The sequence below is a fragment of the Oryctolagus cuniculus genome, chromosome 9 (assembly GCF_964237555.1).
Source record: "Oryctolagus cuniculus chromosome 9, mOryCun1.1, whole genome shotgun sequence".
NCBI classification, from domain to species: domain Eukaryota; kingdom Metazoa; phylum Chordata; class Mammalia; order Lagomorpha; family Leporidae; genus Oryctolagus; species Oryctolagus cuniculus.
Window position 1 is genome coordinate 127,574,586 of NC_091440.1, and position 16,456 is coordinate 127,591,041.

Here is a 16,456-nt window from a genome sequence, read left to right on the forward strand (position 1 = left end):
TTCCGGGTGAGATGAGGATGTGGTCAGGATGGTCCTCCAGCAGCATAGACCATGGGGACTGGGCCAGAGGGGCGGCACACGTTGGCTCTAGCCATCACCCAGCCATAAACACAGGTGCTGTCACCTTTCTCACAGCGACTACATTAGGTGCCAGCAGTCATCTGGACTATCAAAGCAAACGTAAGCCCTCACAATACCTACCTCAGCTCAGAGGACCTGCCTTTTAAAGGTAATAAAACAACTTGATTTTAAAACTTGCAACTCTATGAGGTTATTTTCTAAGGTATTACTCCAATGGCTAATAAGGGGCAGATACAGCAATCTGAGAACTCAGGTCCTACCCGCTATGCAGAAAGAACCCCTGCTTCCAATCTTTGTCTCCCAGTCCCAGTGATAAAGACGGTTTGAACAAGCCTGGTTCTAGTCCTGGCTCCTCTGCCTCGGAGCCAGCTTCCTACTTACTAATGCATACCCTTGAGAGGCAACAGGTGACAGCTCAAGTGCTTGGGTTCCTGGTTCCTGGCTTTGGCCTGGCCCAGCTCTAGCTACTGGAGGCATCTGGGGAGTGAACTGGTGGACAAAGGATCTTGTCTGTCTTTGCCTTTCAAATAAAACATGAAAAATAAATAAAATGAAGGTCCCTGAAGTCTCAGTGAGGCTCCCCAGTCTGCCAATAAGAAAATCAAATCCCAGACAACAGCAAATCCACAGCACAGACATTCCCGGGAAGCTTGCTTCATCCTTGTTCAAACTGTCATATCACTGGGCTAACAGCAGTGCACCTTGGGTAAAATGTCCTTTATTCTAAAGTCTTTATTTTCGTGGGCCAAGAGGTTTTTTCCTCTTCCTGGCTTTGATAATACTGAGGACTCAGCTGGATGTTTTGTGAAAGCAAGACCACTGGTTGCTTACCAAAAACCTCTGAGAACAAAGCCATGAGACAGCTCCCTTTTATTTTCTATTAAGACTAAATTTATTCAATACCCTAGTAAAAGTTTTGATTATAAGTATCCAACAGTATAAAAAGTACAAAACAGATCTGTAGATGTCTAATATATTAATACAAAGTGCATGACTACACACAGTACGTCCTACAGGCAGAGAGGGGGCGGGGGAGAAGACGGTGGCTGAGGTCTAGCAATAAATAAATAAATACAGAAGTAGAGATGACCCACGTTATAGTATATTCTACCACCAGTACTGCAACCAACATGTACAAAAAAAGAAAAACAACAAAGCCATTTCGAAGTAACTCAGGATGGAGGATGATAACAGCTGGACCCTTGCGTCCCCTTTTGAGGCAGGGGGAGTCGGGGGTGTGTGGGGTCGGGAGCAGGCAGGCTTTTTCCCACAAGGGAGAAATGCAACCTGTTATGTTCAGACAAGAGCTAGCAGACTACAGGGCTCACTCCTCGGTTAGGCTACCCAAAACCTCAAACTCCAGTTCTAAAATTAAGCGCCAAGTCGCGGCACCGTAAGTGTGATGCTCCTTCTGCAGGGGGGGCGTCCGGACAGGGCTTTTTGTTTTTCCTGGACTTCTAGAAAAGAGGCAATGAGAACACTTTGGCGTGGATACAAGTGAGAAGCTTTAAAACTGAGGATCTCTTGGCCGGCGCCACGGCTCACTAGGCTAATCCTCTGCCTTGCGGTGCCGGCACACCGGGTTCTAGTCCCGGTCGGGGCGCTGGATTCTTTCCCAGTTGCCCCTCTTCCAGGCCAGCTCTCTCCTGTGGCCAGGGAGTGCAGTGGAGGATGGCCCAGGTGCTTGGGCCCTGCACCCCATGGGAGACCAGGATTGGAGGGTGAACCAACGGCAAAAGGAAGACCTTTCTCTCTCTCTCTCTCTCACTGTCCACTCTGCCTGTCAAAAAAAAAAAAAAAAAAAAATTACAAAGACCAGGATCTCACAAGTGGAGGGCCTACGGTCACATCTGGAGATCCAGAAAGCCAGACTAAAAAGTCAAAGCAAAGCCAATCTTAGTATTCACGCACGCCTCTGTCCTTTTACTCAATTTTACGTTAATTATAATGAGAAAAAAAACAAAAAAACCAGAAGCCCTAGGCAGCTACAAGAAGTTAGACGCCGGCTCAACTCTGGAAAAACCTTCGCAAAGGTCACAGGAGATAAAAGCCAGGGGCGAATGGAACGGCCCGGACTGGCAGCGAAGTAGCCCCCAGCCCCCAAGGCGAGCCCCCAGAGCAGCGTGCCTTCCCGCTGTTTCTCAACCAGCTGAGCCTGTTTAACCCGGGATCCGTGTTCCCCGGGGCGGAGCTCTGCCTCCGCTGTGGGACCTCGCGGAAATTAAAACCTGGACAAAACATGAACATGAGGGAGGTGACATGGATGCAACACATACAGCTAAGTGACCTCTCTCTCCGCTGAGAAGTTACCGTCTCCTGCCCGGGACGCGCTCCCGCTTTGTCGTCAGTAGTACGGGTTTGAGCCCCCAGATCCTGGGCCGGACCTCAGGATTCCAGCGCCAGGGGTCGGTCCTGTAACCGGGTTACCACCAATTTGCTGTCGAGAGGGAAAACAAGGGCCGCCAGCCAATGAGAAACTGCCCCAACCACTGCTTCTCAGTACAGAAAGACTACAACTACATACGGCTTATCATACAACAGATCCCATCTCTGTCCCCTGAAATTCCCCTAATTCCATTCATTAGAAGGGGATTTAATTAAAAAAAAAAAAAAAGACTTAAAGAGCACTTTACAGCAGCATTCAGCCTTCCTATGAGATCCTCAGCATCTTCAATATTATGTACACGCATTCTTTCTTTCAGGAAGCGAGACACTGGCTTCAGAACGTGTGGACCTGGGGAAGAACCCATTCAGAACTAGTCTAGGAATTGTCTTTTGGCAGAATAGCAGGTATCCGAGTGAAAACGTTAAGAGGGTCAGTTTGTCGCTTCGTGGTCTTCGCAGAATCTCTGCTGCTCTGCCGCCGGGCCGTGGGCGGCGGTCACCACTCCTGAGGGGCCCTGGGCAGCGGCTCGGGGCCCTGGGGCGCCGGCGAGGGCTCAGCGGCCGGCTTCTTGCTGTTGCAGCAAGGCTTGAAGAGGTGCGTGTCGATGAGCACTTCCCCAAAACGCCCCTTGTAGATGATCCCACAGCAGATCTTCTGCCTAAGAGGAGGGAAAGAGACGCAGACACATCAACAAGGGGGCCAGGGGAAACAGCATCTCCTCCTCCTCCTCCTCCTCGTAACCCGACCAGCGGGAGCATGGCGTCCCAGTCCTCCCACCCTACCCCTGTCAGCCAGGGGACGGGGGCCTCCCAGACCCCCTCCAGGCCTGCCCTGGAGTCATCTCCAGGAGGAAGGAGGACGGAGAGAGTTTGACACACAGCAGCCATCTTCAGCTGCCACTCAAGCTGTTAACTTTTCTCCAAAACTCACCAACTCCTACAGAAAACCAGCCCCCCAGGAACAGGTGGACCCAGCAGGTCGCTTTACTGTGCTTAAACACTGAGTAAACAAAAATGTTTTTTTCTAAGCTGCAGAGCTGGGATACAGGAACACCTTCAACATGACTGGAAGATGGCAACCATTTACCAACACGGTTCTAAGTGTTTTCACCCAGAACCAACAGCAATCTCTTCATTGCACACCTTATCTCCAACAGCTATGAACAGATTTTATTTCAGTTTTCACCAATCTAGTGGGTATAAAACCACATCTCACGGATATACTAATGAAATCAACCTTGATCCCTTTTTTTTTTTTTTTTTTTGACAGGCAGAGTGGACAGTGAGAGACAAAGAGAAAAGTCTTCCTTTGCCGTTGGTTCACCCTCCAATGGCCGCCACGGCCAGCACACCGCGCTCATCCGAAGCCAGGAGCCAGGTGCTTCTCCTGGTCTCCCATGGGGTGCAGGGCCCAAGCACTTGGGCCATCCTCCACTGCACTCCTGGGCCACAGCAGAGAGCTAGCCTGGAAGAGGGGCAACCGGGACAGAATCAGCGCCCCGACCGGGACTAGAACCCCATGTGCTGGCACCGCAGGCGGAGGATTAGCCTATTGAGCCACAGCGCCAGCCCCTTGATCCCTTTTACTCTTCGTCATAAGAAATCTTTTTGGCACTGGTGATGTGGCATAGCTCCACTTCCAATCCAGCTCCCTGCAAGTGCTTGGGTGTCGCTCCCCCTCTTCACGGAGGAACGACACAGGACCCTGCGCTTTTCTTTTGTCTGCTGCTCAGCCCTTCCCGGGTTTGCTGCTGTCCCTCCACCTCCGTGGAGGGGCGGGCCCCCCTGCCACTTTTCCCACTTCCGCGGGGGAGCGGCACACCGCCGGCCGGCTCTCTCGGGGGCTGCTCGGATGTTCCTCTTAGATGTTCCCGGTGCATGTTGTCTCTCTCCTCCTTTATAGTCCTCTTCCACCAATCCCAACTCTGCTACCCACACGCCGAGTACGCTGCTCTCCTCCAATCAGGAGCAGGATCAGCTCCTGCAGGTTATTGGTCAAACTGGAGGCAGCTGCGTAGAAGCTGTTTACTCCTCTCCCAGCGCCATATTGTGGGAGAGCAGATGCATAGAATAAGTCTTAATTCCAGTAACTTAGTCTAGTCCGAGTTGCTCCCCACACTTGGGCCCCTGTACCCACATGGGAGACCCGGAGAAAGCTCTGGATCCTAGCTTCGGTCTAGCCCCAGCTCTTGTAGCCATGTGGGGAGTGAACCAGCAGATGGAAGATCTCTCTGTCTCCCTCTCCCTCTCCCTCTCCCTCTGTAACTTTGCCTTTCAAATAAATAAAAAATCCTTTCCTATCCAAAAGCCACTTTCGATATTCCAGCATCCATAATTGACGTGTGTTTGGGATCCAAGCTTAACTTTCCCATATACATGACTACGTTGTAGCCAACACCCTAACAGCACTTACTGCTTGTCCATGTCCCCTCATTGGTCCCCACGTGGCAAGTATGTCCACACTCAGGCTCTGCACTCTGTTCCAATGGCGTCTTTTCCAATTTCTAGCCCCAAACCACACTGTATTGATTACCATGGCTTCGTATGTCATGATCTCCCTTAGGGCAGACATATTTACACCTTTCTTACTCTGCTGAAGACCACGTGGGCCCTTTGCTCTTCTACACAGATCTTAAATCCAGCTCACAGAGTTCCCCAAATACGCTGCAGTTTCGGCTGCAATTACCAGTTTACGAGATCCATCAACGTGCTGGCCCTCGCAATTTGTGGGCATTTTCAAATGTCATCCAATAACGTATGGTTTCCAAATCTCTCCATAAGGAGCCCCGGACATTCCTCACTGTGTTATTTCATATCCTGTAACGCTATGTAAGGTATGTTCTAACGCTAAACTATATGGGGTTTAAACCCTGCTCTACTTCCGTGTAACTGACACGTGAGACACACATGTAGACATGTGCAGACACTAGACAGACGACTCCCTTTGTGCCTGTTCCCACAGAATGCTTCACAGAGGTTGTAAGGATGACCTGAATCAGTACGGCGCACTGTGTGCGAGGCCCTGGCCTAAGAGGTCACACTGCTTACTGTCACCAACACCACCAGACAGAACCTCCTGCCTAACAATGAGGACAAGCAGTGCAGTGAACACATGTCCATCTGTTCCTGATCTTACAATGCTTTCAGCTCATCACAACTACATCGGATGCTGACTTTTTCCTTTTGTTTGTTTTTTTGGTAAGCAGCCCCCTTTACCAACCATCATGCAGTAAATTTCCCATCCGACATTCTGAGGATTAACCCACTCCCAGGGTGCAGTTTTGGTGGTAGGCCTGGGGTCTCTGGCCCCTCGCTCACGGTCTGGAAAAGCCAGTGCTGCTCCCGTCCGGGACTCACTTTCCATTGTACCCTCAACGTTACAGCTCGATTTTTCTGGTCAGACCTTCCTCAGAAATCAACTCTTCCCTTCAGTGATTTTCTCCACTGTTTATCAACCCTTCTGTTCCATTTATTTCTACTCCTATCTTTAGGATTTCCTTGTTCTAATGTCTCTCTGTTGGGCTTTCTCAACCTCCATTATTAGACAGTTATCAGTTCAACTGTTTTAGTCTTTCTTTCAGAAGTGCATTAAAGGCAATAAAGTTTGCTTCGTCTACCTTTTCAGCTTCGGTCCACACATTTTAATTTGTGGTATTTTTCAGTTAGTATTCAGTTATAAATATTTCCTAGTTCTGGCCCAGTGCTGTGGAATCCAATATTGGTGGCAGTTGGAGTCCCAGCTGCTCCACTTCTGATCCAGCTCTCTGCTGACTGCCTGGGAAAAGCAGTGGAAGACGGCCCAAGTGCTTGAGCCCCCACACGCACGTGAGAGACCTTAAAGAAGCTCCTGACTCAGGCCTGGCCCAGCTCCGGCCATTGCAGCCATTTGGGAATGAGCCAGCGAATAGAAGACCTCTCTCTCTGTATCTCCCTCTCTGTGACTCTGCATCTCAAATAAATAAATCATTTTTTTAAAATTTCCTAATTTATGTACCTTTTACAAATATATATGATACTGGCTATGTAGGTGTGGTTTACCTAAACATGCACTATTTTACTTATCCTGCTCTTCCTCTTCGAGTATCAATCTGGGATCTCTTTCCTCCTGCTTCTTCACAGAAAGTCAACTTAGAGCAAACTCACTCTTCTGTTACAGTGTCTTATGCACTTGTACATAAAAGACATTCTGCTACATCTGTAATTCAGGTGGAGAGTTTATTGCTTCTTGGTCCACCACAGATACTAATCTTTTGCTTTCTGCCTTCCTTTGCTCCTAGCTTTGGGTATTTGTTGCTCCTTAGAAAATAATGTATTTTCTCATTGCTTACACACCTGTTTATGTAGTTCCACTATGATGTATCTTTGGTTGAGATTATTATTATTATCTTATTTTTAATTTCTTCGTCTTCCTAGGTCTAAAACCCAGAAAATCCTTACCCACTTTCTCTTTGACAACATTGTCCCTTTTCTACACTCTCCTTGTGGACTCTGGGGCCACTTATTTGGCCTCCACATCTTACTGGGACCCTCACTCATCAAATGAGCACTTTCATCTTTTTACAGTTGGAAAGCGACTGTCAATATCTACTCTACCCCATTACAAGAAATGAGGAACGGGAGGGGGCAGTTTTTAGTTTAAATGCATGGGAGTAAGATGAACACACAAAACCCCAACCCTGCTTCACCCACGTCCAACAACGTGTGCTACAGCTGTTTACCAAATGCCATTAACTGCTAAGTGAGACGCTGCTGCCTGTCACCAAGATGGCTCACTGATCAGAGATACTTTCTGTAGCTTTTACCTTTTCCAGTAGGTGAGATCTAAAAAGGAGAAGACCGGTGTTCTGCTGGAGCCGGAAGCCATCTCTGTATCTGAGCCGTCATCTGACTGGTTACTGTAACAAGGGGACTGAGCTGGAGAGGCACTTGAGGTGGTGCTGTGAGCGTCCGAATCTGCAGTAAAGACAAAGGCACAATTTCATTACCTGTAACTGGACTTGCAGACGTTCCTCAACTGTCAGTGGAGTTCCATGCCGACAAACCCAGCCTACAGTGCAAACGTCCCAAGTCAGAAACGAACGCAACAGCAGGTGCTGTGGCGCAGAGGCATAAGCGACCACTTGCAAGGCCAACACCCCTTACTGGAGTCACAGTTCCAGTCTCGGTTACTCGGCTTCCAATCTAGCTTCCTGAAAATGTGTAGAAGAGGCAGCAGAAGATGGCCCAAGGGCTGGGGCCCCTGCTACCATGTGGGAGACCAAGACAGAGTTCCTCGTTTCTGGCTAGAGCCTGTTCCAGCTCCAGGGACGTGAACCACAGGATGGAAGATCTCTGAAGCTTTGTCTTCCAAATAAATAAATAAATATTTTTTTATTTGACAGGCAGAGTTAGACAATGAGAGAGAGAGAGAGACAGAAAGGTCTTCCCTCCGTTGGATCACCCCCCAAACAGCTGCTACAGCTGGCACGCTGCACCGATTCAAAGCCAGGAGGCAGGCGCTTCCTCCTGGTCTCCCATGGGGTGCAGGGCCCAAGCACTTGGGTCATCCTCCACTGCACTCCCGGGCCACAGCAGAGAACTGGACCGGGAGAGGAACAACCGGGACTAGAACCCGGCACCCATATGGGATGCCGGCAGTGCAGGCGGACGATTAACCAAGTGAGATACAGCGCCAATCCCAATAAATAAACATTTTTTAAAAGAATGCATACAGTATACTACATAATATCATAGCTCGATGACCCTCATAATCGATTACATGGCTGGCCTGGAGCTGTGAGTTACTGCTGCTGCCCAGTAGGGAGAGAGGGAAAACCACTAGCCTAGAAAACCCTAAAATTCAAAAGTAGAAGTTTATCACTTTCACATCACAATGTCTAACAATCTTACATTGAGAGCCTCCTGCAATCCTCAGCAGAAGACTGTGAAGAAACCGGTAAAACGAAGAAAAAGCAAAACAGAACCTTCTGTTCACTACTGAGATTTGAAGATGTTTATTCTAAAATACTTTGTTTTTTTAAAGATTTATTTATTGGTGCCGGCTACAGGTAAAGCCGCTGCCTGTAGTGCCGACATCCCATATGGATGCCAGTTTGGGTCCCAGCTACTCCACTTCCTATCCAGCTCTCTGCTGTGGCCTGGGAAAGCAGCAGAGAATGGCCCAAGTGCTTGGGCCCCTGCACCCGTGTAGGAGACCCAGAAGAAGCTCCAAGATCCTGCCTTCAGATCAGCAGAGCTCCAGCCATTGCAGCCATTTGGGGAGCTAACCAGTGGATGGAAGACCTCTCTTTCTCTTTTTTAAAAAAGGAAAGATTTATTTATTTATTTGAAAGGCAGAGTTGGAGAGAGAGACAGAAGACAGAGATCCTCCATCTGCTGGTTTACTCCCCACATGGTCTCAATAGCCAGCGCTGGGCCCATGGGAAGCTAGGAGCCAGGAGCTTCTTTTGGTCTTCTACTGCTTTCCCAGGCACAACTACAGGAAGCTGAATCAAAAGTGGAGCAGCTGGGACTCAAACTGGAGCCCATATGGGGTGCTGGTGCCGCAGGGGGCTGCTTTACCCGTCACACCACAGCACCAGCCCCATCTAAATTACTTTTAAGACAGAATGAGGATTTCCACTTACAAGAAGATACAGCAGACCTATTCTCTCCTATTCCTGCTTATACAATGAAAACCCTGCACACAGCATGCAAAGCAAACGGAAGACTCAAAGATGATGACCGCCCGGAACCCGAGACCCAAGGAATGACACGGTACTTGGTTTTCCTGGATTTTCTTTTGGTCTTTTTGAAGATGACATAGCAACAACACAGAAATATAGTATGACAAGGAGGAAGGAAGGAAACGCCAGTAAAAGCCAGCTTTCCCCTAGCCAAAGGGCAGTCTAACAAGATGTGGCGCTTTATTAGACAGTAACCTTACTGCCCCAGACAACACCACACCTGACTCATCCCAGGAGCCACGAATCCACCCTCAACACTGTTAGCAGGCACCTCCATCAAGGTGGTATTGAAAGAAGTCTAGGGGCCGGTGCTGAGGCGCAGTGGGTTAATCCTCTACCTGTGGTGCTGGCATCCCATATAGGCACTGGTTCTAATCCTGGCTTCTCCTCTTCTGATCCAGCTCTCTGCTAATGACCAGGGAAAGCAGTGGAAGATGGCCCATTGGTCCCCCTGCACCCATGTGGCTAGCCGAGGAAGCTCCTGGCTCCTGATCAGCCAGCTCCAGCTGTTACAGCCATTTGGAGAATAAACCAGCAGATGGAAGACCTCTCTCTCCATCTTGCTCTCTCATTGTCTGTAACTCTACCTCTCAAATAAATAAATAAATAAAATGTTTAGAAAAAGAAAAGAAAGAAAAGGAAGAAGCCTAGAGCAGGGCCAGTGGGAGGATGGTCACCCTCACCGTGTAGGAGCCAGAACTGCACCCCCAACTGGCACCCTTCCCACGTGAGCGGAGGCTGAGTCAGGAATCTGACTCAATGAGGCAAGGGGAAGCTGGCTGTACCCTCAGTCTTCCCTGGCTGTAGCAGTGTCCCAAAATCCCGAATGACAACAGAGGGTTTGAATTAGATCCAGAGTACCACACCATAATTGCTACATGTCCACATGGCAATCAAAAATCACATCCTGGGGCTGGAGTTGTGGCATAGTGGGTAAAGCTACTGCCTGTGTGACACATGCATCCCAAATGGCCACTAGTTTGAATCCCGGTTTCTCCACTTTTGACCCAGCTCCCTGCTAATGAACCAGGGAAAACAATAGCAGACGGCCCAAGTGCTTGGGCCCCTGCACTCATTTAGAAAACTTCAGAAGAAGCTGCTGGGACTGGCCCAGCTCCAGACTTCTGGGGAGAGTGAACCAGGAGATGGAAGATCTGTCTGTCTCTGCCTCTCTCTTGCTTTAAAACTCCACCTTCCAATTAACTTTTAAAAACATTAAAAAACAAAACAAAACAAACAAACAAAACCCGCATCCTACTCAAACCAAGGTGCAGCCAGGATTTTTCTAAAGGAAACAGCGAGTTCGCGCCAACACCCAGAGGACAGACATGGGAGTTATGACAGCGGTTAAGCAGCCGTGACGGAGATCACTCAAAAAGTGATAGAAACAAACAAAAACACAGTTTCCAACAAGAAATTGGAGTTTTTAGTAAAAATGAGCAGAAACTACAAAGAAGCAACAAATGGGAAATGCAGCAAACACACTCAACTGCGGAGCAGAGAGAACAGAAATGACCCACTGTGCCCAACACAGAGACAGCACAGGACCAGAGCCAGGGCAGCGCCAGGCGCCGGCACAGCGGCAGGAGGCTGCATTCGTGTCCCTGCAGGCACAGAGGGAGAGGGGAAAGAGGGACAGGCGGAAAAGCACTCACACACAAGCTGAAAATCCCCCGACTGGCCAAGAGACAGGACCCTAATAGAGTCAACGGGCCGAGCAAATGGACCGGCACGGCAGCGCAGCTGGGTTAAGTCACCTGTCGAGTCACAGCTGCTTCACTTCGGGTCTAGCTCCCTGCCGCTGTGCCTGGGAAAGCAGAGGAAGACGCACCCACGTGGGAGACCCAGAAGAAGTGCCTGGATCCTGGCTTCAAACCAGCCCAGCTCTGGCCATTGCAGCCATTTGGGGAGTGAACCAGTGGATGGAAAATCTCTGTCTCCATGTCTTTCTCTCTCTCTCTCCTTGTGTAACCCTGCCTTTTAAATAAATAAATAAATAAATCTTTACACAGCGAGTTACACAGCAAGAGGAGAAGGCGGGGGTGTGTGTGTGTCTTCCATCGGATGGTTCATTCCCCACATGGCCACGACGGCTGGAATTGTGCCGATCCGAAGCCAGGAGCCAGGAGCCAGGAACCTCTTCCCGGTCTCCCACAGTGCACCTGGGAAAACTGTTTCAGTCTCAGCCTACAAAGTCCACACATTATCAAAGGGACAGCTTTGCAGCTGCAACCAACACACAGCACTACTTTACCATAAAAATCTCAAAGTACACCAGACATATTCCTCAGATAAGGCAAAGTCAGCCAGACACTACTTTCCTGAAAATTCCGGGAAAAGGTGAGAACATATGAATAATGATCCCTCAACTTCTCCAATGTTCATTAAAATATCTTCTAGGGAGGGAGGGAGGGAGAGACAGAGGTCCTCCATCCACTGGTTCACTCTCTAGATGGTTGCAATGGCCAGAACTGCACTGCTCAGAGGCCAGAAGCCAGCAGCCAGGAGCTTCTTCCAGGTCTCCCACGTGGGTGCAGGGGCCCAAGGACTTGGGCCATCTTCTATTACTTTCCCAAGCTACAGCAGAGAGCTGGATTGGAAGTGGAGCAGCCACGATTCGAACCGTTACCCACACGGGATGCCGGCACTGCAGGCATTAGCTGTACCCTTTACACCACAGCGCCGGCCCCACAATTACTCTTAAGTACTCAAGTTCTGGGGCAGCACTGTGACACAGCAAGCTACACTGCTGCTTGGGAAGCAAAACAGAGTGCCTAGCTGGAGTCCCGGCTGCTCCCCTTCTGATCCAGCTTTCTGCTAATGCACCTGGGAAGGCAGCAAATGGCCCAAATACTTGGGTTTCTGCCACCTGCATGAGACCCCAATAGGAAATTCAATCTGGCCCAGCACAGGCTGTTGTGACATTTGGAGAGTGAATGAGCAAATGGAAGAAAGACAGATCATACAGATAAACAGACAGAGCTCTCCTTTTCTGTCATTCTAACTTTCAAATAAATAAAATAAAACAAGGGGGAAAAAAAGTTCCATAGCTCCAGAACTGAACTTACTGTGACGTTTAAATTCCTTCTGCAACTTGCTAATCTGGTTGCTTTTCATCCTGCTTCCAGACAGAGTCTTCACTTTCTTTGGTTTCAGTGTGGTCTTCAGACTGGGCCCTGCCCTTGCATCTACCACCTGGAGAGAAAACAATGGTTATTAACACCATTTTAAAAATGACATTCATGTACGTAGGAGCCACAGTATCATACTCACAGCGTCAAAAGGTCTGTGCACTTTTTATCATCACATGGTATGAAAAATAAATATTATTTATCTAGTGAAGCTTTTTTAAAAAAAAAAAAAGATTTGTTTATTTGAAAGGCATAATTACAGAGAGGCAGAGAGAGACAGAGAGGTCTTCCATCTGCTGGTTCACTCCCTAGATGGATGCAATGACCAGAGCTGCACCCATCTGAAGCCAGGAACCAGTAGCTTCCTCCCAGTCTCCCACTCAAGTGCAGGGGCCCAAGGACTTGGGCCATCTTCTACTACTTTCCCAGGCCACAGCAGAGAGCTGGATCAGAAGTGGAGCAGCTCAGACTCCAACCGGTGCCTATATGGGATGCCAGCACTGCAGGTGGCGGCTTCACTCACTACACCACAGTGTTGACCCTTAGTGGGGCTTTTTAACTCTTTGAAGAAGAATACGCTGAAAAAAATCTAAATAGATTTCTATATGGGAAATCATGACTGCGAGTTTACAACAATCAACCCACCAAAGCTAACATTTCTGCAGGATGTTTCACAGTTGGCAAAACAAAAACTTTCGTATACTTTTGATTTCACTTTTACTATACAGTGGTTCAGGGGACTATTTAGGTTTTCCCAATCTTAGACTGTAACCAAAGCAAAAGTAAATTCTGTATCTTGCCTTATTTCCCTAAGCTGGTGAGGAGAGAAAGCAGGCAGGAGACAAGCCAACCCAAGGTTTTCATTCCCTGTGCTCTCTTCAGACCACACCTTAACCTCGCGGGTCTGCTCTGCGAGGGTAGGAACAGACTCGCGGGTCCGGCCCAGCCAATGACCTATAGCCCTGGGATAGTGCTGCTTGTCAGACATTCATTCTCTTTTCCTACTCGCAGACTTTTAACCCTTCTCCAGAGAAGGTATTAAAGAAAAACTCATTTTTAATATTTCAGGGGCAGGACAGTGGTGCCACTCCACAGCTTACAACGCCTGTGTCCATTTAGGAGCGCCCTGCAAGTCCCAGCTAGTCTACTTCTCATCTAGCTTCCTGCAAACGTGCCTGCGAAGGCAGCAGATGACGGCCCACACACTTAAGCCCTCCACCCATGTGGGAGACCAGGATGGAGCTCCTGCCTCCTGGCTTTGGCCTGGCCCACCGTGGCTGATGTGGCCATTTAGGCAGGGAACCAGTGCATGAGTATCTCTGTCTCTGTCTCTGCCTTTTAGACATTTTTTAATTATTTCAGGAGGAACTTGAGGGACAAAGCAAAGTCAAAAGGAAACACCTTTCCGTGTCAGTTTGTTCTCAACTAGAGGTAAATACAGAGAACTGCTTCCACCCAATGGCTGTGTGTTACACTGTGTAGACAGCACCTCATTCACTTCTCAACAGCACTATCAGAGAGCTCCTATCTTCACACTCCATAAACAAATATAACCTGCCCAAAGCTCACACCAGTAAGTCACAAAGGAAGCTTCAAACCCGAGTCTGGCTGTAACACCCACTTGTTCACTAATAACCTGAGTTCAAAGTCATGGATCACTAAGAGAAAGAAGGGGGTCCGGCGCGGTAGCACAACGGGTAAAGCCTCCTCCTTTAGTGCGGGCATCCCACATGGGTACTGGTTCGAGTCCCAGCTGCTCCACTTCCAATTCAGCTCTCTGCTGTAGCCTAGGAAGGCAGTGGAAGATGGCCCAAGTCCTTGAGCCCCTGCACCTACTTGGGAGACCCAAAAGAAGCTCCTGGCTCCTTTTTCTTTTTTTCTTTTTTTTTTTTTTTTTTTTTTGACAGGCAGAGTGGACAGTGAGAGAGAGAGACAGAGAGAAAGGTCTTCCTTTGCCGTTGGTTCACCCTCCAATGGCCGCCGCAGTCGGCGCGCTGCGGCCGGCGCACCGCGCTGATCCGATGGCAGGAGCCAGGAGCCAGGAGCCAGGTGCTTTTCCTGGTCTCCCATGGGGTACAGGGTCCAAGCACCTGGGCCATCCTCCACTGCACTCCCTGGCCACAGCAGAGAGCTGGCCTGGAAGAGGGGCAACCGGGACAGAATCTGGCGCCCCGACCGGGACTAGAACCCGGTGTGCCAGCGCCGCTAGGCGGAGGATTAGCCTAGTGAGCCGCGGCGCCGGCCCGTTCCTGGCTCCTAGCTTCGGATCAGCGCAGCTCCGGCCTTTATGGCCATCTGGGGAGTGAACCAGTGGATGGAAGACCTCTCTCTCTCTCTCTGCCTCTCCTCTCTGTGTAACTCTTTCAGGTAAATAAATCAATCTTTAAAAAAAAAAAAAGAGAGAGAGAAGGAGGAATCCACGTCCAACTCTGGGGATGGCAGCACTGAATCTAAAACTAAGTAAGTGTACCCTGGGGATCTCAAAATGGGGTCCTGCACACAGCCTTAGGCGATGTCCACTGGGTACTCAGCCCCAAACCTGCCAAAATGCAAAGTGATTGTATCTGAGAAGCTACAAGTGTTTTTTATTTTTTTCATATTCCTCCAGCCTAAAAATATATTTCTTCCTAAATCAGGGGAAAGTTAATGTTAGTTTAAATGCATCAGACGTGGAGGCCAGTGTTGTGGTGTAGTGTAAAGCCACCACCTGAGACACAAGCATCCCTTACAAGCACCAGTGTGAATCCCGGCTGCTCCACTTCCCATCCAGCTCGCTGCTAATGCACCTGGGAAAGCGACAGAAGATGGCCCATGTGCTTGGGCCCCTGCACCCATGTGGGAGACCTGGAAGAAACTCCAGGCCCTCAGCTTCGGTCTGGCACAGACGTAGCTGTTGTGGTCATTTGGAAAGTGAGCCAGCAAATGGAAGACTTTCTCTCTCTAACTCTGCCTTTCAAATAAAAAATAAATAAATAAATCTTCTAAAAAATATGTATGTATCAGATATATAACTGAGAAAGAAGCAAAATGAACTAACGTGATTCCAGTTTTTTTTGGATCCTGCCGGTAGCTTCTTCCATCTTTTCACCAGCAGGACGCAGGCGTTGCAGATGTCTCCGGAACGCGTCTCATGCAACCTGGCGAGAAACAACCCCACCTGTATGAGTCTCTTTACCCCAAAGAACTCATGTGAGCACACGTCTCCACAGCTGATCGCTCGGGATGATACAGTCCCAGCGATTCCGCAGTGTATCTCAGAAATATATTTAAATTCTAGAGCCAAAGAACCAACTCTCTGTACTGCAGTTTGCTCATTTAAAATAAACGCTGTTTAAACTCCACCAATAAAACTTAAGAGATGCATGGTTTTAGACAATGCTGTTTAATTCACCTGTCTTGAAATACTGATAACTCTCATTATGTGTAAGACTAGAAATCAAGACGACTAAAAGAAAAACATAATTTATAACAGCACAGTCAGCGTAGCTTCTTTCTAACAACCTTCAAAACAACAGAAGTCCAGGATGCACAATTAACCATCTACAACATTTCAGAAGGCAAAAAGCATACAGTTAATTTCTAAAAGAGGAAACAGTTCAACATTTAACACCTTATTTTATACAAGTATTTGCTGGAAAGTAAATTCCATTTTATCAAGCAGAGGATTATCATCCAAAGATGAACTAAGAATAAAATTCTGAAACAAAAGCTAACCAACCCTGACAAGTTCCAAGGCAGAACATTAAGTCTTGGTACAACCACCTTCCTCAGCAGGTGGGGTTAAAACACATTTCCATCATTGAGGGAAAAAATCAGTGAAGACAGAAGGATACAGAGGACCACTACCACGAGAGAACGAAGGTAACTTCTAAAAATCCCTCTATACACCTGCATGCTAACAACAAAAGGGCTGTCCAGTTACAACTTTCAGGGGCTTCACAGTAAACTTGGTCGTGGTTTGTCGCCTGGACAACAGCAGCGTGTCATGTTGTTGAATTCACTCTAAGAGCGGAGGGCTTAATACCCGGGATTGGAACACGTGACTTAAGCAGCACCTCGCTTCAAGGCTCTGCTCGGCGGTGTTTCCTACACTGCCATTTTTTATTTTGTTCGCTCTAAGAACGGTACAAACGT

At 48.5% G+C, this 16,456-nt stretch overlaps 1 protein-coding gene across 3 annotated transcripts in view; it reads right to left on the bottom strand.

The window, feature by feature from the left end:
• Positions 1 to 949: 949 nt before the first annotated feature.
• SINHCAF (SIN3-HDAC complex associated factor) overlaps positions 950 to 16,456 on the bottom strand; it is a 29,482-nt gene continuing 13,975 nt past the window's right edge. For all 3 annotated transcript variants that reach the window (XM_008259436.4, XM_070048514.1, XM_002712680.5), the window contains exons 3-6: positions 15,360 to 15,459; positions 12,260 to 12,386; positions 7,269 to 7,419; positions 950 to 3,125 (exon numbers count right to left, since the gene is read on the bottom strand). In XM_008259436.4, coding sequence (XP_008257658.1) covers positions 2,963 to 3,125; positions 7,269 to 7,419; positions 12,260 to 12,386; positions 15,360 to 15,459 — 541 coding nt within the window. In that variant the 3' untranslated portion in view covers positions 950 to 2,962. The remainder of the gene's footprint in view (positions 3,126 to 7,268; positions 7,420 to 12,259; positions 12,387 to 15,359; positions 15,460 to 16,456) is intronic.